The sequence below is a fragment of the Cydia strobilella genome, chromosome 4 (assembly GCF_947568885.1).
Source record: "Cydia strobilella chromosome 4, ilCydStro3.1, whole genome shotgun sequence".
Taxonomy (NCBI): domain Eukaryota; kingdom Metazoa; phylum Arthropoda; class Insecta; order Lepidoptera; family Tortricidae; genus Cydia; species Cydia strobilella.
Genome location: NC_086044.1, coordinates 18,426,520 through 18,447,570, shown reverse-complemented (window position 1 = coordinate 18,447,570; position 21,051 = coordinate 18,426,520). Strand labels below are relative to the sequence as shown.

The following is a 21,051-nucleotide window of genomic DNA, read 5'->3' as shown; positions in this document are numbered from 1 at the left end:
TGGTCTTCAACAAACATTTTTTGACAAAGTGAATATTTTCGGAAATAATAGCCCCGAAAGAAAAAATATGTGTCTCCCCCCCTCTAACTTTTGAACCATGGGTTCAAAAATTATAAAAATAAATCGTGGAATAGAGCTTCAGAAAGACATTAAACCTACCGGCCTGGCCTAGTAGTAGTGGGGTAGTGACCCTGCCTGTGAAGCCGATGGTCCTGGGTTCGAATCCCGGTAAGGGCATTTAATTGTGTGATGAGCACAGATATTTGTTCCTGAGTCTTGGGTGTTTTCTATGTATTTATGTATTTGTATATTATATATATCGTTGTCTAAGTACCCACAACACAAGCCTTCTTGAGCTTACTGTGGGACTTAGTCAATCTGTGTAAGAATGTCCTATAATATTTATTATTTATTTATTTATTTATTTATTTATTTTATTTATTAAATGAAAACTATAGCAAACATGATCAGTTTAGCCGTTTATGAGTTATCACATAAAGTCTCCACTTCATAGTAAAAAGACGTACAGCCACACAGTTAAACGTTATTAAGACATTAACTGGATTTTTAAAGTTATTTGGCGTTATTTATGTAAATAAAGTAAAATGTTAGATAAAAATTGCTTATTTTACTGATTCAATTGTTACTAATTTTCTCTAAAACGGTTTCATTGGCTGAATGAGTAATGCCGTTGCCTATTGACAATTTTCTTAGAACGAAAAACAGAGCAGGCTCTAATGAGATGTTCGTTTGCAAAAATAGCGCACCGCAGTTTGACTTCTGATCCTTGTAGTGGGGTTCCTACGCTCCTAGAAACCCGATGTTGCCGGGCTGAAAAGTGGTGCCGTAACCCCCACTAGCCCTTTGAATTCCCCCTTACAATTCTCATACATTCGCTATCGAAAAAATCCCACCTTTTGCACAAATCGGACTAATTTGAGTCTTCAAACTTGAAAAAAAGATTGTTTAACTTGGGTGAAAGGCACCAAGCATAATTTCATCCCTTTGTTAACAATCTTCTATACTAATAGCTCTAGTTTAGCCTATTGTGACGGAAACTACGGAACCCTACACTGAGCATGGGCCGACGTGCTCTTAGCCGTTTTTTTTTATTTTTAGTTATTTTTTATATCAGTTTCCCACGGGTGCTATTGTGGCAACCGCAACATAGTAATTGTGCGATCAATGGATATAAATAAAATGGACCTTGTCCACCTTCTGACTCGAGATGTGAATGGAGATTTTGTTTATTTAGTAGTATGCGGGAGAAACAGACATCCTGCTTAGCGTCGACCCTTATAAGGATCCGCGTGTTAATTACATTATCACAGCTTCATCGGTACATATTTTTCTCATTGTTACGTAATGAGAAGTTAAAGTTCACGGCCAAGTTCGACAAACATGGCGTGTCTAGATTCCTAACTCGGAGGCTGCATCCGGGCCGTGGTCCGCAACTCCGCAGGGATCGGGTTACCGCGGGGGCGTGCGTTGCGAATGTCAAGGAACCCCGGCGCGGGCGCCGAGCCGTCAGTCGCAGACCCGCCGTCGACATGTCTGCCCGCGCGCGAGCCTCGCGAGCCTTCTGCCGGCTCGCCGCGATCTTTGCGATCGCGGTCGCCGCGAAATGCGATGGTAAGCATAACACTTCAATTTTACCTATCAATGTAACCTACTAAAAACTTCACCGTACTAATAAAATGATAATTTGTTTCAGTCAGTGGAGATATTACGTGCAACAGAGATGGGCTTTACGCAGACTATGACACGGATTGTCGGGAGTACGTGAGGTGCTCCGGCGGCTCAGCGACCGGCCGCTACACGTGTGGTCCTGGGCGTGCTTTCAGCGAGGTGGCCGGCGCATGTGTGTCCCGAAGGCAGCAACCGTGTGTGCGTCGTATCTGCGCCCCAGGAGATACCCTCGCGTACGCTACACCCGACACTGCCTGCCGGCATTACTACCGCTGCGAGAACGGAACCGCCGTAGAACACGCCTGCCCTTCGGGCGCGTGGTTTGACTTGGAGCGTCAGGCTTGCACTCGCGGTGCTGGAACGTGCTACGAGCCGTTATGCGCAGGCTTACCCGACGGTGATTATCCGGACTCATCACATGATTGTAGCCGCACATTGCGCTGCCGCGGGGCTGAACTACGAGAGGTCCTTTCATGTGGGGGACCGTGCGATCCTACGGCCACTTGTCCGCCTCCGCGCTCAGCCGCAATACCTCTGCCAGCTGGTGATGCAGACTTTTGCTCGGACGAGACATGCTCCTCTTTCTGTCAGCACGCAGAAGACGGTGCGTATGCAGACCGCTCGACTGGCTGCCGAGAATACTTCGTGTGCGAGGAGCGGCGCGTTATTCGTCGCGGAGTGTGCGAACCCGGACTACTATTCGCCGGTGGCCATGGCACTTCTGGAGGATGTTTACCAGCAGATCGTACCGAGTGTCCTCCTCCCGCTCGCAGCCCATGCTATAATCGCCCCGACGGTCGTCATCGAGACTGGCGCGACTGTTCATCTTGGTACGAGTGCCGGCGAGAGCGCGTGGTTTCACGCGGCTCGTGCGGCGGTGGACTCGTCTTCGATGGGACGAACTGCGTGCCACCGGGCGCCTTCGCGTGCGAAGGTCCCACGCCGGCCGGCGAGTGCGAGCTGCGCCCAAGCGGAACATACCAGGATTTAGAATCCAACTGCACTCGCTATTTCCACTGCGAGGGACAGCTCCGTACAATAATGTCCTGCGCGCCCGGTCTAGTGTATGACGGCGCGCGCTGCCGCGGCGGCACGGCCTGGCGCGATTGTCCGAGCCTGGCCACGGACGGGTGCTACGGGCGCGCGGACGGGCGCTACCGCGCACGCGGCGCGGGTTGCCGCGGGTACTACGCGTGCATGGGGGGCGAGAAGGCCGCGTACGCGTGCCCCGCGGGCAGCGCGTTCGATGGCGATGCATGCGTGCCGGCGCCGCGCTCGCGCTGCAGCGACGATGACTACTCCTGCAGCGGCCTGGCTGATGGATACCATGCTGACCTCGAAACTAATTGCAACAGGTATGTACTAGTACTTAGGCAACCGTCTAGTCCGATACCGAATAGATCCCTAAATGCCCCATTACCTACTGCTTATTTTTATATGGGTCGTAAACAATGTGTCGTAAAAACAACAGTGTCACTAAATGGCGTTCTTACATCACCTCATGTCATTTGTAAATTCTAACAATGTAATTTTTATGAAACTGCCTAAGTACCTATTTTTTAACACGGTTTGAATACAAGGTTCCGTGACTAAAATTGACATAGGTAACAAATATACTCTTAGTTCAGTTAGTTATACTATAGTATTTTAAAGTACAGTCAAGTGTAAAAATATGGGTGCACAAATCATACTCAAAAATATGTCCCATACCCTTATGTCTTACTTACGTACGTACTTTACTTACGTACTGTCTTACTTACGTACTTTAAAAAGCTCGTAAGCTGTTTGGTGCCCAAACAGTCGCCCTTAACTTAGAATAGAATAATCAACGCTAAAGTATCTATTAACTACACGGTGGCTAAAAAATAAGTGCATTCCCGTTGCCAGGGAGGTTTTGGGATTATACTGAGCAACCTTTTACTATAGGAACAACCCCGAAAACGCGAAAAAAAATTTGGCTTTTTCATACCTGTTTGCTGGCCCATTTTCTATGGGAGGGCAAATTTTTTTTTTCGCGATTTTGTGGTTGGTCCGTAAGTAATAGTTGCTCAGTATAATACCAAAACCTCCCTGGCAACGGGAATGCACTTATTTTTTAGCCATTCTGTATATCAAAACTAATCTTCCAGCTACTTCTATTGCGAAGGCGGCGACCGCCTCGCAACACTTACCTGCCTCGGCGGCAAGATCTTCGACGGCCGAGCTTGCGTTGACCCCATCCACCACGACTGCGGCGCGCCTCGCCGAGCCACCCTCGAGAACGGAGGCAGCCGCTGCGAAAAAGACGGCTTCTTCGTGCAACCGGGAACGGAGTGCAAGAGCTATTACTTTTGCGTGACGGGGGAAAGGACGTACCTAACCTGTCCTGCGCAGCAAGTGTTTAACGAACAAGTGTGCGTGCCGAGCTCTCAATACTCATGCCCTGGATGAGCGGGCAGTTTCCCACCGGTCCGAGCCTCCAAGATCAACCAAGACCACGATTACTAGGATGTTGTTTTAGACTTGCAGACCCAAAATCATCTTAACGATATGATAAAGAAGGAAGAGAGAATACTACCTACTTCATCGGTCTGAGGATTTAGGCCGTACCAGATACTAACTAAACCTTATAAGTCTATAACAATCGAAGTGGTCATGTATCGATAAAGGTTGGGAACCGCTGGGAAGGAAAGAGATGAATATAGCGCTACGAGCGAGGGAGATAAGTACCTGACTGATATTTATATAGATTAGGAGGCTGTGAATATTTAGTACCATAGTCTTTCACTCATTTAGGTATAGTGGCATCTACCTCTAGTTCACATATTTTACTTTAGTTAACCTTTTAAACGTACACTTTTTGTAACATGTATCTTGGTTACAGTACAGAACAAGACAGATTCGTAAAAATGTATTGGGTATAACATGTAGTTTAGTTTTCGTAATTATATTATATAATAAATAATATGTCCGTACTTAATTTTACCGTACAGCATTCCTTCTAGTAAACCCCACGCTTACTTCTGTACAGCTCTTTTTAAGGGCGTCCGCTTGCTGGTGCGGGTGCACGTAGCTTGTGAGCGGGTTTAGTTAGTCCCCGGCAAGCTCGGTTCTCCATACAAACGTAGTTACGCTCTCATTTTAAAACGACTCGCTAGATTGCTCTAAATTTTCGTACTTACAATAAGATAAGGTACACCTAGGTCTGTAATTAGTTTATGTAGCTTCAGATACCATAGTTTAAAAAAATACAGCGAATTTAAGTTTTTCATACTTACAAAACTTGTTTTTGCTGTATCTCTTTTGTTTTATAAACTGGAGCTATATAAACTAATTATAGACCTAGATATACCTCATGTCATTGTATATGCAAACCTTTGTTACAATCCAACACGTATTTTTAAAATGAGAGCGAAACTCCGTTTGTATGGGAAGCGGAAATTCGGCCGAGCTTGCCGGGGACTCTTAACGAAAAATAGTAACGCTAACTTTTACCTACAATTGCACCCGCGTGCGTACGCCCGCTCTGTGCACCCGCGCCACCTAGCGGACGCCCTAAAGCTAAAACGTAGTCAGTACCGCTCTGAGTAGACAATCAAAAAAGCGCCTTCTGCAATAAGTTTTTGAGGTTTCAATCACATTGAAACTTTTGGTTTATGCAACATTAGCGTGTTAAAGGTTGACATAAATAAACGCATAGTTTATCTATATTTTTATTGGCATAAAAACTTTAAAGCGACCTAAAAGTATACATGTTAATTACACAGTGACTATCTTACAGTATGACTTTACAAACACAAAGTATGTAAGCTTTGCGAATAAGAAAATAAAATCTATTAAAACGACTTAAAATAACGCACCTTTTTAAACTTCATATATATTTTTCGTTGCCTTGAAAACAAAAGGCAAATATAATATTTAAGTATAACAATTTAGTGAACGCTTATGACAATAAGCGTCACTAGAACAAAATCATAATGTTCATAATAGTTGAGACAATAAACATTGTCCGAGATTAATAAATATGTAATTATATACTCTGGTCACAGTAATAAAGTGCCTTGCTAATATATATCTTACTCTGTTGATATAAGAACTTTGGCAATAATCATAAAATCATATATGACGTTTTCAACCAAAAGGTGAAAGGTTAAGTGAACATTGTCGGTTGTCGATAAGGTTGATTTCACATTGAAGCTAGCGCCTTATTGACAACCAACAATAAGTACCCTTTTGGTTGAAAATGGCACATATTACTGTGATCCTCCTAGTGCTTAACTATTGTTAACATTTGGCAATACACATTAAAAGCATGATATTTCTATACAATTTGTGTATTTAATTTACGTATGTAACAAGCGATTTTCTTTTTCACAATTGTTTCCTAAAAAAATAAGTATTTATACATTTATGTGAAAAACATTGAAAGATTCAGACAAAAATTTTGAATATATAGATACTTTTGTACACAAAATTTACTATAAATTATTTTTGAATTGGTCCACACCGAAAACAAGTGCATCAGTGCATTATGATGTTAGTACGATTCACAAAAAATTACGTTTCGTTAGTAAGTAGGTAAAGCTTTTTTTAACCCTAGCAGTGTTCAAACAATATATTAGAAAAAATATTTCTCTAGTAACTACTTAGTATGGAATTCCGCAAAGTAATGTCCGATTTAATAATTAATTTACGTACGTATTTTATTCTTCGATGGCGACGTGACGAGTAAACAGTAACGCTCTGATACCAATATACAGGGTGATCCATGAGACGTGAGCAGGACTAATTCTGCACACTCAGTAACTGTTGATTAATCAATTAATTCGATCACCGTCGTATTTATTTGAAACAAACCACACTATTTCTGATTTTTTAACTTTGGTGAGGACAAATTTAATTGTCTACAATCATGGTTACCCTACAACACCTAATTAATAAACATCTCGAACCGTAATGACAGCATTTTAATTATGAAGAAAATAAACTGTCAAACTTGAGTGAGATAAGAGTTTTCAAAAGTACACAGACAAAAGTTGACACAGAATATCGGTAGTTTAGTACTTATTTTAATTGTAGTACGACCATGCATGTCGTAAATAAATTATTTTCAACTCTACTTAAAAAATTAACGTTAATCTCACTAATACTGATACGAAACAGTTGCTTGTAATTTACGAAATGCGCAGTGTTGATCCTGCTCACGTCTTCTAAATCATCCTGTATAGAAATATAATTCAATTTATCCTACATGGGGCAAAAAGAATAATTATTGCAGACGATTCATCCTTACTTGTCTTTATTTCTCTTATTGTGTTAGTTGTTCTGTTTATTTAGGTATTATGATTTAAAGAGGCAAAAGCTCGGTTGGGACAATTGCTCGGTGAGTTGTTTTTTACGTATCTATTCTGTGGTAAAAAGAGAAAATAGATATAGACAAATAGGAACTGTCCAAATATTATTAAAAAACACCCCCTTACTCGTGTAAGGGTGAATTGATTAGTTATGCTGATTCTATAATTGGATTTATTGTCCAAAGAATAGGCCCCCTTTCACAGATGAACCAATAAATAACAAATGAAATTTTTCATATACATATTATTATAGCTACCTAGTTGTATTTAAAAATAAGCGAACACGCATTGCAAAAATTTCAATTACCTATTTTAAAGTGTATGGGGTATGTGTATAGGGGACCTTAGTGTTTATACCGCACTTATTAACATAATCATAAAACCGGCACCGTTAAACATGTTTTTGATGTCAGATAGACATTCCCTTTATCTGACAGTACACAACAAGTGTATAAGCCCCACCTGACATAAAGAAATAGAGTTGGACCAAGCTAAGTTGGCAGCGATTTTAAAAGCCCAGACGATGCAAGTATGGATGAAAAACAAATACGAAAAACACAGTTACAAACAGATTTAAATACAACAAAGGCGAACTTATCCCTATACGGGATCTCTTCAAGTCAACCTTTGAGGGAATGTGTAGAAAATAAGTAAGTATGAATGACAAAACAAAAACAACAATGTGCAACCACTAAAAGTAATGAAATATAAATTAAGAAATGAATTGTTATTATAAGGCCAGGATTACACTTGTAAGTTTTACTTACGTAAGTAGGGACAAAGCTATTTGCTAGAGTGAGATAACGGTATTCATATCTCATTCTGTAGTATAGCTGTGTACTTACGTAAGTAAAACTTACAAGTGTAATCCTGGCCTAACGTCATAATCTCATAGAAGTTTGACGTTTAAAATAACACTTGCACCGTTTGGGGCTATCAAAATCGCTGCCAACTTAGCTTGGTCTGACTTTAACATCTTTGGCATACCCTTTTGTACATGTTCAGTAACTAATTTTACAAACGGACGCGATTTTTGACGTTGCAGTAGCATTTACTTAATAAAAACCTAAGTACAATTCACGAAAGCTGAACTGTATTGAATGAAATGAACTAAAAGATCTAGATTTTATTCACTCATTCAATTCAATGTTGCCCCCTACCCAATTACCTCAATTAGTAATCGCAAAAACTTTGCCAAAACTAAGTGAACATTATTTAATATTAAAGTAAACTCGTAAACATACACGGTGTTTCATGACCCACTGAAAACCTAAAAACAGATTGTTCAGAATCGATAGGAAAATCGATTGCGCTATATTTTTATGGGGGTATTCTTTTTTTCATTTTTTATTTTTTTTACATGCCAAGTCTACAAGTTTGTAATGCAACAATATCAATAACTAGCATTTGACACGTTATTTGTCAATAAGCAACACCCTTAACTGGCCATTGGTAAACCTTATCTCGTTGCAGTAAGGTCTGCAAATGGTCAGTTAACAGTGTTTACGATGGTAACTAGCAATTGTTTTATGTCACTCAAACGACGTAGTATCTTGTGTAGAATTACCAGTCGAATAGTCGAGTTGTGTAGAATTGTTAAGAAAACTAAACAACGAATATTTTTTTAAATATGTATTGGATTAAAGAATAAATACTCAAGAAGAGTTCAAAATAAAAAAAAATCTGTTGGGGTGTCTCAGGTTTTCAGTGGCTCAAGTAACACCGTGTATATTCTTTAGTATAATCAATTTTAATAATACTTAAAATTTAATAACATTTTATTCTTAAACAAGTGTAGTTACTAGTTACATTAGTGACTTTATTACGAATACGAATTTTGAAAAATATAACTCGTTATATAATCTCACGCCTCCTTCCTATGCTCAATAATCAATATCAATGAAATCGTTACACTTTATAATAAGTATCTGTGGTAGTTAAACCCCGCTATTCTCGCACTCAGCCATAGTAGCTGCGTCTCTCTCGGTTGTCGTGATAAGTAAGCAGGTAAGCTGGTGCCTGCTCGTTCACTACAGAGCGCTCCGCTCTCGTTCAATCGGTCAAAAGAACTAGTTCGGTCTTTTAGTTAATTTAGTTCAGTTCGGTTATCGAGAGCCGGGAATGAATAGGAATCGGTTTCACATTCGAGTTTTCTCCAGTCTTTGGTAACTGAATATAATTCAAGTTTTACGATATGATATGTCGATATTAAACATTAAAACACCTTAACAAAATATCAATATATAGAAAATATTTGATTTTCCTTCATACTTTTAGGGCTTTGGCGTGTCACGTCGTTCTTTCATCTCGTTCGCACTAGTGCCAGCGACATTGTGAACCGTTTCGTTCCGTCCGTTTTCTATTTCACTCAGTCAAGCGCTCTCCAATCCCACTGAACTAAAAGATCTAAAGACCGATTAAGAGCGTGCAAAAAGATTTAGTTCCTTTCGGTCCTTCACGGAATTTCATTCTTAACAGTTCTTAGTTCATGACCGACTCAAGCCTAATAATAATGCGCGTGCAATAGAGATGTCAACAGGCGGGTCAATGTACGAAAATCTATATGGAACGCGTCTCTTCTTTAGTAATAATAAATTATACAGGGTGGCACAAAATACGTTGATAATGAATTTTTACTGGTGCATGTTGTTAATAATCTTATTGAAAAGCTAAAGGATGATATTTTAAAGATATTTTTTTTTTTAGTTAAATGATCGTAGCTTTAATTAGGGTTCCGTACCCAAAGGGTGAAAACGGGACCCTATTACTAAGACTTCGCTGTCCGTCTGTCAACAGGCTGTATCTCATGAACCGTAATAGCTAGACAGTTAAAATTTTCACAGATGATGTATTTCTGTTGCCGATATAACAACAAATACTAAAAAGTACGGAACCCTCGGTGCGCGAGTCCGGCTCGCACTTGGCCGGGTTTTTAATGCCATTTGGTAAAAATGTTTTTAATAAGAAAAAAAAAACCCTAAAAAATTATATGTCAACGTATTTTTGAGCCACCCTGTGCATGTATATCATGTAGAGTTATTTAAATATGATTCTAATGAACAAAACCTTAAAAAATACTTTATAATAATGAATGAAAGAAATCCGTCTTTAATTTCTTTCATAATCTGTTAAATGATAGATGTCTCTATAATAAATGATAACATTGATAGATTTAGACATGGAAACACCCATACACATAGCTGCGCATACATCCCATGAACACATGATTCTTAATTAGGATCACGCACGTTCTGGTCACACATTATCATTCATACTTGCCTTCTCCACTGTACTCAGAATTACATTTAACTATTATTTTCACCACACCAGCTGGTGAAAATAATAGTTAGTTGATTGTTCATTCATTCATTTTGACGAATCGATTTGCTTTGATTTTGTTTGACATTTTACAGTCAGTATTTTCCTTGTGTTAGTGTTTTACAAGGGGGCAAAGTTGTTGTTTAACCTCTCGTGCTAATATTGATAACCGAGCAAGCGAAAGATTCCAAAATTGAACAACGAGCGTAGCGAGTGGTTCAAAAAATTGAATCTTGAGCGTTGCGAGGATTTCAAGGCACGAGGGTTAAACAAATTTTGCCACCGAGGGAAACACAAAAATGTTCACCTCACCAACACAAGGAAAATACTGACTGTAAAATATCAAACAAAATCAAAGCAAATCGATTCAAAATAAATGTTATTAAATATTGATCATTCAAAAACATCATTTAAAAGTCAATTCTACCAGCAAACATAAGAAAACAACTCCAAATTTGCATTTGATTACTTTGCCTCCCATGTGGATAAAATGCACCTTTCTTATTAGTTTTTGAACAATCAAGAGAGCCTTTAGAGATCGACTACGCGTTGCAAGAAAAAAAGGTGGAAATGATATCATCTAGCCGCCCACGAATCAAAACTTGTTAAAACAAATGCAATTTTGATTTCTCAAATTAAAGATTCAAAATTCAATGGAACGGGAGACCTTTTATAGGACTCTGAGCGCCTAAAATAATAGTTGTTTTTATCACCCATTCGCAAAATGTCGCAAGATGTTCCTTTAGTGAATCTCAGCAAAGCGAAAACGGGGCTACCCATTATTAATAGAGCTCACGTAATGTCCCGGAAAGGTGTCCCTTTTTAAGTCCCTTTCGCACTATCTGTACTGTTAATATACGAATCAGCAAATCTCATTGTAACAAACGAAGGAGGACAAATAGTAATCAAGATCTAAAAACTTTCGTATTTAGAGATCCATCAAGTTGACTCTAGAACCTATTTAATATTTGCTTAATACAAATACAAACAAATGTATCCGAAAAGTGCTTGTTTCCATACTTCAATTTAAAGTGAACCTTATATAAAGAAACATAGGTTACAATTTAGAACAGAAAAATATTTCAGAAAAGGAGATTAGTATTGTAATCAAATTATCTCTGAAAGGGAAAGGATCAGTCTTAGTAGTAGGCTGGAGAAAACTCATTGAAACGTTCGTTGGACCATTAATAAGATATATTTTAAAAAACAATTATTCCAATAAACAATTCCATAAATATTTAATTCATAATTTCTAGAAGGTAAATATTTAATATCCCTTCGAACGGCGCTAGTGTAGCGTTTATCGTATCTCTTTCGCACTTGACTGGTTGGAAAGAGAACGACAAAGTGAGAACTAGCCCTGGGTTGATTCGCTAGTGATCACACCCGATATAAATGCGCTATCGGCCATTTTATTTTAAGGTATACACGATAAATTTTTTTGACGTTTATATGTTATTTCTACTTAGAATCACGACCTCTTTCGATCCTATAATAGGAGAAAAAACTGTCCCAAGATTTTTATTTCCATTCAGTTATAGTCTGCATCTTCTCAAATAACTTTTTTACCTAAGACGGTAATCTGTTAAACAAAAGCCATTGTTCCTTTTGTACGAGCGGTCGCGTTGTACCATTGTACCATTGAGTCTGAGCGCGTGCTACGGCGCGTGTCATTGTCAGAGACAATGGTACACAATGGGCGATCGCTCACTTAAACGGAACAATGGCTTTTGTTTAACAGATTACCGTCTTAGACGAAAAAGACATTTGAGAAGGAGCAACTAATACCATTTTTCATAGACGGTAAGACGGTAACGGAATGCAAAGATAGACAAATGTATGGACATTTTGGGACACTTTTTCTCTTATAAGGATCGAAGCAGCTCGTTATTATTCTGACTAGAAATAACATAAAAATTCCCATTAAAAAAAAAGTGTAATAAATGTGCAACTGGAAATAAAATGGCCCCTATATCCATAAACTACACTATTTAATCGATTTTTACGATCGAAGTAACCACCTGCCTATGAACACTTAATATACATTGATATAAATTACATGGGCCTGTTCCACGAACGTTTGTATTAGTAGTTACAAGCTGTCATGAAACGGGCCCCAGTTATTAAGCACTGAATGAAAATGTGGTGGAAAGTATGAAAACTTAACATGTATTAAGTAAAATTAATGGACCGACAACTTCATATCTAACCACGACTCTATTGTCAGACGCATAAGAGTTTTTTTACATTTTATAAGAAAAGTCAATACCACCACCACTATTTTCACTGGCTGCATATACAGGGCCCTATCTTACAATGTTACAATTTTTCAAATATACCGAAACTTAAGACTTGCAAAATGGTAACCTTTTAGCAAAGTAAAATAGGGCCCTGTTGTTTTCACTTCTCTCGACAAGAGCAGGACGAATGAGCGACTAGCTCGCTCACACGGGTGTAACAACTTTTCAGCAACTCTCAGTACCGTCAGCCGGGGTGAATAGGGATGGCTGGGGTGAATAGGGACAAAACTTAAAATGTGATTTACCTAACAATTGCTTAAAAAATACCTACAAAAATTGCAACATTCGATTGAAAATAATAGTAGATTTTGTATCATACAATTTTTGTGGGTATTTTTTTAAGAAATTGTCAGGTAAATCACATTTTAAGTTTTGTCCCTAATCACCCCGGTTGACGGTATATATATTTTTAATATTCAGTTTTGCGAATTTGATCTTTAAGGAATTTACAAAGGTCGATGGTGAACAAGAGTGTTTAGTTCATAAATTCGCTAGCTGTGTAATGCAATTATGATCTTAACTCTAGATCTTAAAGTTCAGATTACAATGGACTGCTTGTTAATAAATCAGTCGCTTTATGTCGAGTTATAACAACCCATTATTTACTATGAATGAAGGTTTGATCGCTCAGTCCGTATCCGTATCGCAAAAACGCGCGATTTATAATTGATTGTTTATGACGCCATCTATGTAACGTTGTGTAAAACCTTCACCGATTATGTCACAATAAATCGATAATTATTGATAATTAGAGGACGTTTCATGTTGCGACTATTCAACCGATCCATAGTCACAAGTTGTCATTTGACATTTAACCTTTACTGTGTGACTCTGGTAGTTTTTATATTAGTAAGTTTTAGAGGTATTCCACCTTTCAATTTTTTTGTCCAATGTGCATTGCGTCTCACTCTCTCATTAAGCAAAATGTGAGACGAAAAAACACATTAGAACAAGATGTCGGACCGAAGTTTTGGTTGCGGCAGGTTTTGGCATAAATCTTGTTTCGGCCGACGGTTCGGTTTTGGCTAAAAAACTGCCGCGCCGAAACTTATAAGCCTGTATTTTTGGTCGTGTCCGACCGAAGTCTCGGTTTCGGTATAAATATAATATTTGAAACTAGAGCAAATCGAACCTTCGGTTTCGGAAAAAAATCTGATTTCAATCGAACACTAGTTTTCCGTTACAATCACCTCTTTCATATCTGTAAAATCGCTGCGTACTTGACCTTTAGCCAAAACAACTAAGAAAAAAACTATGGATCGGTTGCTAAATGTATCACTTCAAGAGCGTTACCGCAATCGAAGTGTAAACTTCATCTATCTCCATCTCTATCACTTCCAATCGAGCGATAGAAATGGGGATTGAGAATTTCGACTTTCGGTGTATACGGTTAGAGTTCAGAGTTGCGACTCACGGCTACTGGTCGCTGGGGCCGGCGCGCGGCGCGGGTGCGAGGAGTGCGGAGATGTCCCACACCTTGATGACGCGGTCCTGTAAGATAGTACATAATTAATAATAGTACAAGTACAAGGCAAGTTATACGTCTGAGCTGCAAGCAACTTAATTTTGAACTTATTAGAATTAAAGTACCGTCAACCGGGGTGAATAGGGAGGGCCGGGGTGAATAGGGACAAAACTTTAAATTAGATATATCTGACAATTAAAAAAAAATACAAAAATTGTACTTATCATTCGATTGGAAATAATAGTAGACTTTGTATAATACAAATTGTGTTGATAGTTACTATGAAATTGTCAGGTAAATCACGTATTAAGTTTTGTCCCTATTCACCCCGGTTGACGGCGGTACCTAATTCTACATTATTAATTACCTTGCCCGCCGTCACCATGCGCCCTGTCGCCTCGTCCACGAACAGCGATGCTACGGCGTGTTTCATGTCATGGAACGATGCTAGCGACTCGCGACTGCAACAAACAGAGGCAGAATTCAAATTAAAACATTTCTTATGGAAATACTATCACTAGTTAAATCATATATGTGGTATTTTCTATAAAAAGGGACCTGGCTTACGCCATTATAAACGATGCTCCGATATAAATACAATGCCGCGCGACGCTGTGCGGCGTAAGCGCCATCGACAATAAGGTCCCTTTTCATAGAAAACGCCCCATATGAGCACTGTGAGAAGCAATGAATCAAATCAATAGTGCTAACTGGTGTCAACGATGTTATGGAAAGCAAAAATTACAATGAACCCGCCAATGTGAATGTTTCCTGTACTTAGTTAAAATAAATTATTTCACATCATGCACAAAATAAATTACTAGATGATTATTTTTAAACACAATTTGTAGGTGAGTTGACCGTGACGTCACTATATTAGTTTTCATATAAATTACATATTAGCAAATCGTTCTGACAATTCTAACAAAGAAACTGATTTGACTAGTAGGAAAATAACCTATTGTGCTTTTTTTCATATATGTAGTTCGAAACCATTGGGTCTGTTATAAATAAATTTCCAAAAGGGAGAATTTGCGACGGAGTTTTCGTCCCAAATCAGCAGCATTCATGTCTAAAAGTACTCACGGTTCCTGTCGTAATGTCTCTTCTCTTGAAGCCCATGACGGGTAGGGGTAAGCGGCGCGGGGAGCAAGTGGCGCATACAGCTGCACCGCACCAGCGGCAGTGGTGTTGTCTCTGTCCTGCAACATCCCTGTCTCACTTACGGTTCATGTCGTAATGTCTCGTAGCAGGCGGTGCAGACGCGCTGCGGGAACTCGAAGCCCATGACAGGTAGGGGTAAGCGGTGCGGGGAGCAAGTCGCGCAAACAGCTGCGCCGCACCAGCGGCAGTGGTGCTGTCTCAGTCCTGTAACAACACAGAACAGTCAATAAAACTCACTTTAAACCAAGTCTGCTTCGCATATAGTATAAGCAGTAGTTTCCTGTGTGAGCGAGAGCGCTTTAATGTAATATTAAGTTTTGAAGAACAGTCACTGGCGAAGACGGAGTTTACCACCTTGCATGGACACTTTGAATCTTAGGTCATGATGCACTAACAGCTACACCTTTGAGTTACACCTCCGTGATTTGTATAGAAGATGGAAGCATTTCAATCTTTTTTTTTAAACATCCCTTCTAATGAGATTATCTAAATTTTCGACCAACTGACGAAACTGCTTCCAACTTAATTTCAAGAAACATTTCCGACGTTCAGACCTTCAGACTCGATTAGAAGGTGTCTAATGGCGTAATGGTTATTACGTTCATATACTAGCTGCGTTGCGATATGGAATTATATTATGGGGTAATGTCAAGTAACCTAGTTGCTTTTTCTCCATCATGGCGCGCACGTTCCATATGAAAGGCGCCCGGCACAGCTGGCAGAGGTCCGCCTCCCGCCACGCCGGGGTCTCGCGACGCCGCACCCCCATCTCCCAGACCCCGAGTGCGCCGTCCTCGCCACCAGAAACGAGGCGGATGCAGCTTCCGACGTACCAGAGGCCCGTCACTTTGTTGCTGTAAGGAAAAAAATCACGTACAGAAATATATATGAAAGAAACTACGGGTCAGGAAGGAGCGGTTTAATTAGTTGTATAGGTAGCTTCCCAATTGTAATCAGTGCAAATTAACCTTAGTCAATTATCAATTAGCGAACTCACCTAGGTATGCCTTTGTAATTAGTCAATCAATAAAACGTGTCCACTTACCTATGCCCCTGTAATTCATAGGCAGTGCCCTTCTGCCCGCCGATGTCCCACACTATGATGGTCTGGTCGAAGGAACCGCTGAAGAGGAGTTGCGGCTGCGGCGCCCAGTTCAACACGCGCACAGACCTGTTGGCAATACCATAAGTCAATATCATGTTTAATAAAGGATTTCCCTATTGAACAACAGAATTGTTATTTTACGGAGTTCGTGTATCAAGAACATCACTGAGACTTTAGACGGCTCCATGTAGAACAAACTTGCATACTACTTGAATGAGTTTGTATGACACATTACAACTCTTATCTTACCCGGTGTGTCCTTTAAGCGTAGTGACGAGCGTGGCGCCATTGTTGTCTAGCTTCAACATCGTTATCTGCCCGCTGTAATCGCCCACGAATGCGTATTTCGATTGAGAGTCGAACCTGCATACTGCTTAGGAATTTATTTCTATATATTTGTAACATAATAAAACTTTAGTGGTCCGGTATGCTCAATTGAATATCAGGCCATGAATTCATGCAGCGTGTAAAAATACACATATAAGGACACACACAAATTTTATTTAGTTTTGGATCCAAAACAGAACCCCCACAGTTTTGTTATGTCCATTTGGCTATCTGTCCACCAGCTTGCGACTTAGCTCAGTGACTATTAGTGTAAAAGTTGTAATTTAGCATAAACTAGCGACCCGCCCAGGCTTCGCACGGGTTACAGAAAACCTTTACATATAATACATTTTATAAATAATACACTAAAACCTTCAAGAATTACTCTATTGATAGGTGAAAACCGCATCAAAATCCATTGCGTAGTTTTAAAGATCCAAGCATACATTAGGGACAGACAGGCAACGGAAAGCGCCTGCTTTATACTATGTAGTGATACAAATTATCACACCCACATAGTGGGATATTGTGAGGCAAATCAATGCCGTCAACCGGGGTGAATAAGGATGACTGGGGTGAATAGGGACAAAACATAAAATGTGATTTACCTGACAATTTCTTAAAAAATGCCTGCACAAATTGTATTATTTGTTTGAAAATATAAATAGATTCCCTATTCACCCCGGTTGACGGTAGGTTTTTCAAAAACAATATAGTTTTTGAAAAATCGATTAGGGATCCATTTGCGAAATAGTTTTAAGCTTATGCTAATACTTCAAGACGAGGCGTTCAAAATAAATATCAATCATAAGCAAAGGATACTGTAAAGCCGTGCACCACGCCTCGAACGAGTACCCGCCGATCCTGCGTCCCGTCTCGCTGCAGTGGTACGAGAACAGCTTGTCGCGGCTCACAGACAGCACCCACTCGCAGCCCAGCGAGAACTGCACTCCGGTCACACGCGCCGTGTGCGCTAAATACTCGCGGGTCTGCAAACGAAACAAAAGTCACCAGCGTTATAAAATCGATAATTTTTAAAGGAACTTAACCGCGTCAGATGACTATCCGATGCAGACCTATATACACAACCCATTTTAAAATATTTTTGTGTTCAGATGAAATGTCAAAATACCATTAGGCATTAGGAGACCACTGCACTGTTTTCTTTTTAATCACCTTAAGGGTCCCTAATATTTGAAATGGTCAATTATTTCAAATACGGTCTTAATAAATTTCATTAAGATCTACTCGTCGACTGTAATGGTTGAATTAAAATTTCGTATACCAAATTTTTTTATTTTATGTTTTTTTTATTTTGATATTTCATAAAAAACATCTATTCTAAAAGCACAAGTAGAGTGCAACTGGAAAAACAAGGGGAAGAGTTCACAATTAGAAGAGGGGTGCAGCAGGGAGACCCACTATCCCCAAAGCTATTCATAGCTGTACTCGAAGACATTTTCAAGAACATTAATTGAAAAAATAAAGGCTTATGGATACTAAATAATAAACTAACACACCTAAGGTTTGCAGATGACATTGTTATTTTTAGTGAATCAGCGACGGACCTAGAATCAATGCTACAAAGCCTAAATTATGAGAGCAAAAAAATTGGCCTACACATGAATCCATCCAAAACTAAAATCATGACAAATAGCCAAAAGAAAACAGTAAATGTAGAGGGAAAACCGATAGAATACGCAGAAGAATATGTATACCTAGGTAAATTAGTGTCCTTTGAAGCAAATAGCAACGAAAATGAAATAGACAGACGAATAAGTATAGCTTGGAAGAAATACTGGGCCCAAAAATAAATCCTAAAAGGGAACTATAGCCTTAGTATAAAGAAGACCATAATGGATTCTTCCATTCTTCCCAGCTTAACATACGCTAGCCAGACATGGGTCTACACTGAAAAAGTAAAAAACAATATACTATCTTGTCAACATGCGATGGAACGAAGTATACTGAAACTCAGGAAGATACAAAAAACGAGAAACGCAGACATCCGCATAAAAACTAGATTAACAGATGCTCTTCATTTTAGTTTAAAACAGAAGTGGAATTGGGCAGGACACTTGGCAAGATATGAAGATAGGAGATGGACGCGTCAAACAACTATATGGCTAGGCCCAAAAGGCAAAAGAAAGTGGGGAAGACCAAAGAAAAGATGGGCCGATGACATAATAAACACAGCAGGAAAAAGCTGGATGTATACGCAAAGGACAGGGAAAGGTGGAAAAGAATGGAGGAGGCTTTTACCCTCAGAGGGGCCACATAACAAAGACAGTTATAGATAAAGTATAAATTGAAAAATACATTGTTAAGTGGAAAATAAAGCTGTAATAATAATAATAATACCAAATTGTAATTGGGTACTTTTCATGTATGGGCTCCCAACTATAATAATAATAAAAAAAAGAAAAAAAAAAATATTTTCAGATAGCTGAGATCCATAAATTGTTAGTTACAATTTATGGATTGAATATTCATTTCGAAAAGGTTTAGTCAACTATAATGAATTTGACCAATCCCGCGGTCCAATGGAAAAGACACCAACGCGCGGCTCGGCTATTTCATGGGTAATTAATATATTCATATATTATGCACGCGTTGATGTCTTTTGTACTACTGAGATAATTACCTAATGTTCTTAAAATTTTTAGGTTTCATAGTAGAAAAAGTATTATTTTAGATGACTCTTAGAAAAAGTATCATATACAATAGCGATATAATCAAGCTTTTCGATCTCGTACCTTCATTAGGCCACTCAGGAAGCTTCGTGACCTGAACACGGTACTCGACTGGAAAGCTCTCTATTATATCACGATTGTATAAAACACTATTATAATGTCTCAATAACCTTTAAAAAACATTAATTCATCACCAAAGATTACAAATTCATATCATCCATATACTCACAGTTACAGTTAAAAACAAAGGGCATATACTGTCAGATATTTGAACAATATAGGCCAGACTTATACCAACCCTACTACACTTACAGGATTAATCCTATTACAATCAGTAGCTAGTGTGAACTCTGAGACGGTGCCATTCTCCTGGCCAATGAAGAGCTGACGGGTCTCAGGTGTGTAGAACATGGACGTACAGCCGGAGGGCATATACTGGCAGATGCTGGGCCAGTACTGGCCTGAGTCTCGTTTTAGCCATACTCTGACTGTCCTGAAATAATAAGAAAAATGAGGTCCATGTATTTTTATACAACATATTTAGGAAATAAAACAGTTGGTTTGTGAAAAATATTGTAGTTTTATTCCAATAGGGGATATTACTGCAATGTTCTGCCACCAGAGTGCAGCACTGGCCTTTTTAGTAAACCATAAAGTAGCTTATACATACTGTACCATTAACAGGTTTTGGACAAGTTTTCAGAGATAATTATTTATATTAAGATTTATAAGAAGATAATTATTTTTATTAAGGGGCGGGATGAAATGGAGTCACACATTGTACTGCTAGTGATGTAAAATAATTTATACTTTGGTAGCAATTGCAATCATCCGATCTTACCCTCCATCCGATCTTATCCGGGTATACCTTACACTACACAAATTACAAACAGTTCATATTACAAACAACAGCAGCTAAATAAAATTAACATCAGGATATTTGGTTGAATATTTCTTTCAATTATAAAAAATAAATATCTAAGGCTACTCCAAATATATAATTAAAGTGACACCACCTATAACATGAATAACAAGCCATACAAGGAATCAATTAACATAATCCTAAGAAATGTATCACATCTGAAATGCTCAAGGTTTTATGGATGAATATGCTTTGTTCAGGGGCCAGACATACGGTATGTGTTGTATCAAAGATCAATTTGATACCGATTACAAACAGATGATTTAGAGATAAAACACAATAGTTGACAACTTTGGGGGTATGTTTAACATAAAATTACAACAAGGTAGGCGAAAAGTATCCGCCCAAAAATCAAGCAGCAGTATCCAAGAGGGATATGAGCTAATTAAAATAAGCCAAAACTCTCACTTATCGTCGCAAACGCTAATTACTCCATCCTCGCCAGGAATAACAACCGCTGCGTTGACATCGTCTGTACATCCTTCCAATTTACTCAATAGGGCCGGTTTCTTTGTGGTCGAAAACCTGTCGTTAGGAGTCCTGGGTGCGGGCTTGATTTCAGCAGCCATTATAAATTATATTAAACAACAAATAAATATGAATTTCTATATGATTTCTATCCACCTCTTTACATAGAAAGAATAACGTCATTATATTTTGACATTCCGGTTTAGGGGTGCTATTCTTATAACGAATGAATATCTCTGGGATTAGTATAAATAAATAAAAAAAATG

At 38.9% G+C, this 21,051-nt stretch overlaps 2 protein-coding genes across 2 annotated transcripts; one reads left to right on the top strand and one right to left on the bottom strand.

The window, feature by feature from the left end:
* The first annotated feature begins 1,440 nt into the window (after positions 1–1,440).
* On the top strand, positions 1,441–4,625 carry LOC134740772 (peritrophin-48-like). The gene is made up of 3 exons (XM_063673374.1): positions 1,441–1,632; positions 1,715–3,044; positions 3,819–4,625. Exons 1-3 carry the CDS (start codon positions 1,551–1,553, stop codon positions 4,117–4,119), a joined length of 1,713 nt encoding a protein of 570 aa, XP_063529444.1. The 5' UTR covers positions 1,441–1,550; the 3' UTR covers positions 4,120–4,625.
* Positions 4,626–5,367: 742 nt separating this feature from the next.
* On the bottom strand, positions 5,368–21,017 carry LOC134740771 (WD repeat and FYVE domain-containing protein 2). Its single transcript, XM_063673373.1, has 9 exons — positions 20,725–21,017; positions 19,707–19,887; positions 17,524–17,690; positions 16,624–16,737; positions 16,315–16,440; positions 15,927–16,123; positions 15,332–15,473; positions 14,473–14,566; positions 5,368–14,131 (listed from the first exon to the last, which is right to left on the bottom strand). Exons 1-9 carry the CDS (start codon positions 20,883–20,885, stop codon positions 14,057–14,059), a joined length of 1,257 nt encoding a protein of 418 aa, XP_063529443.1. The 5' UTR covers positions 20,886–21,017; the 3' UTR covers positions 5,368–14,056.
* Positions 21,018–21,051: the final 34 nt, after the last annotated feature.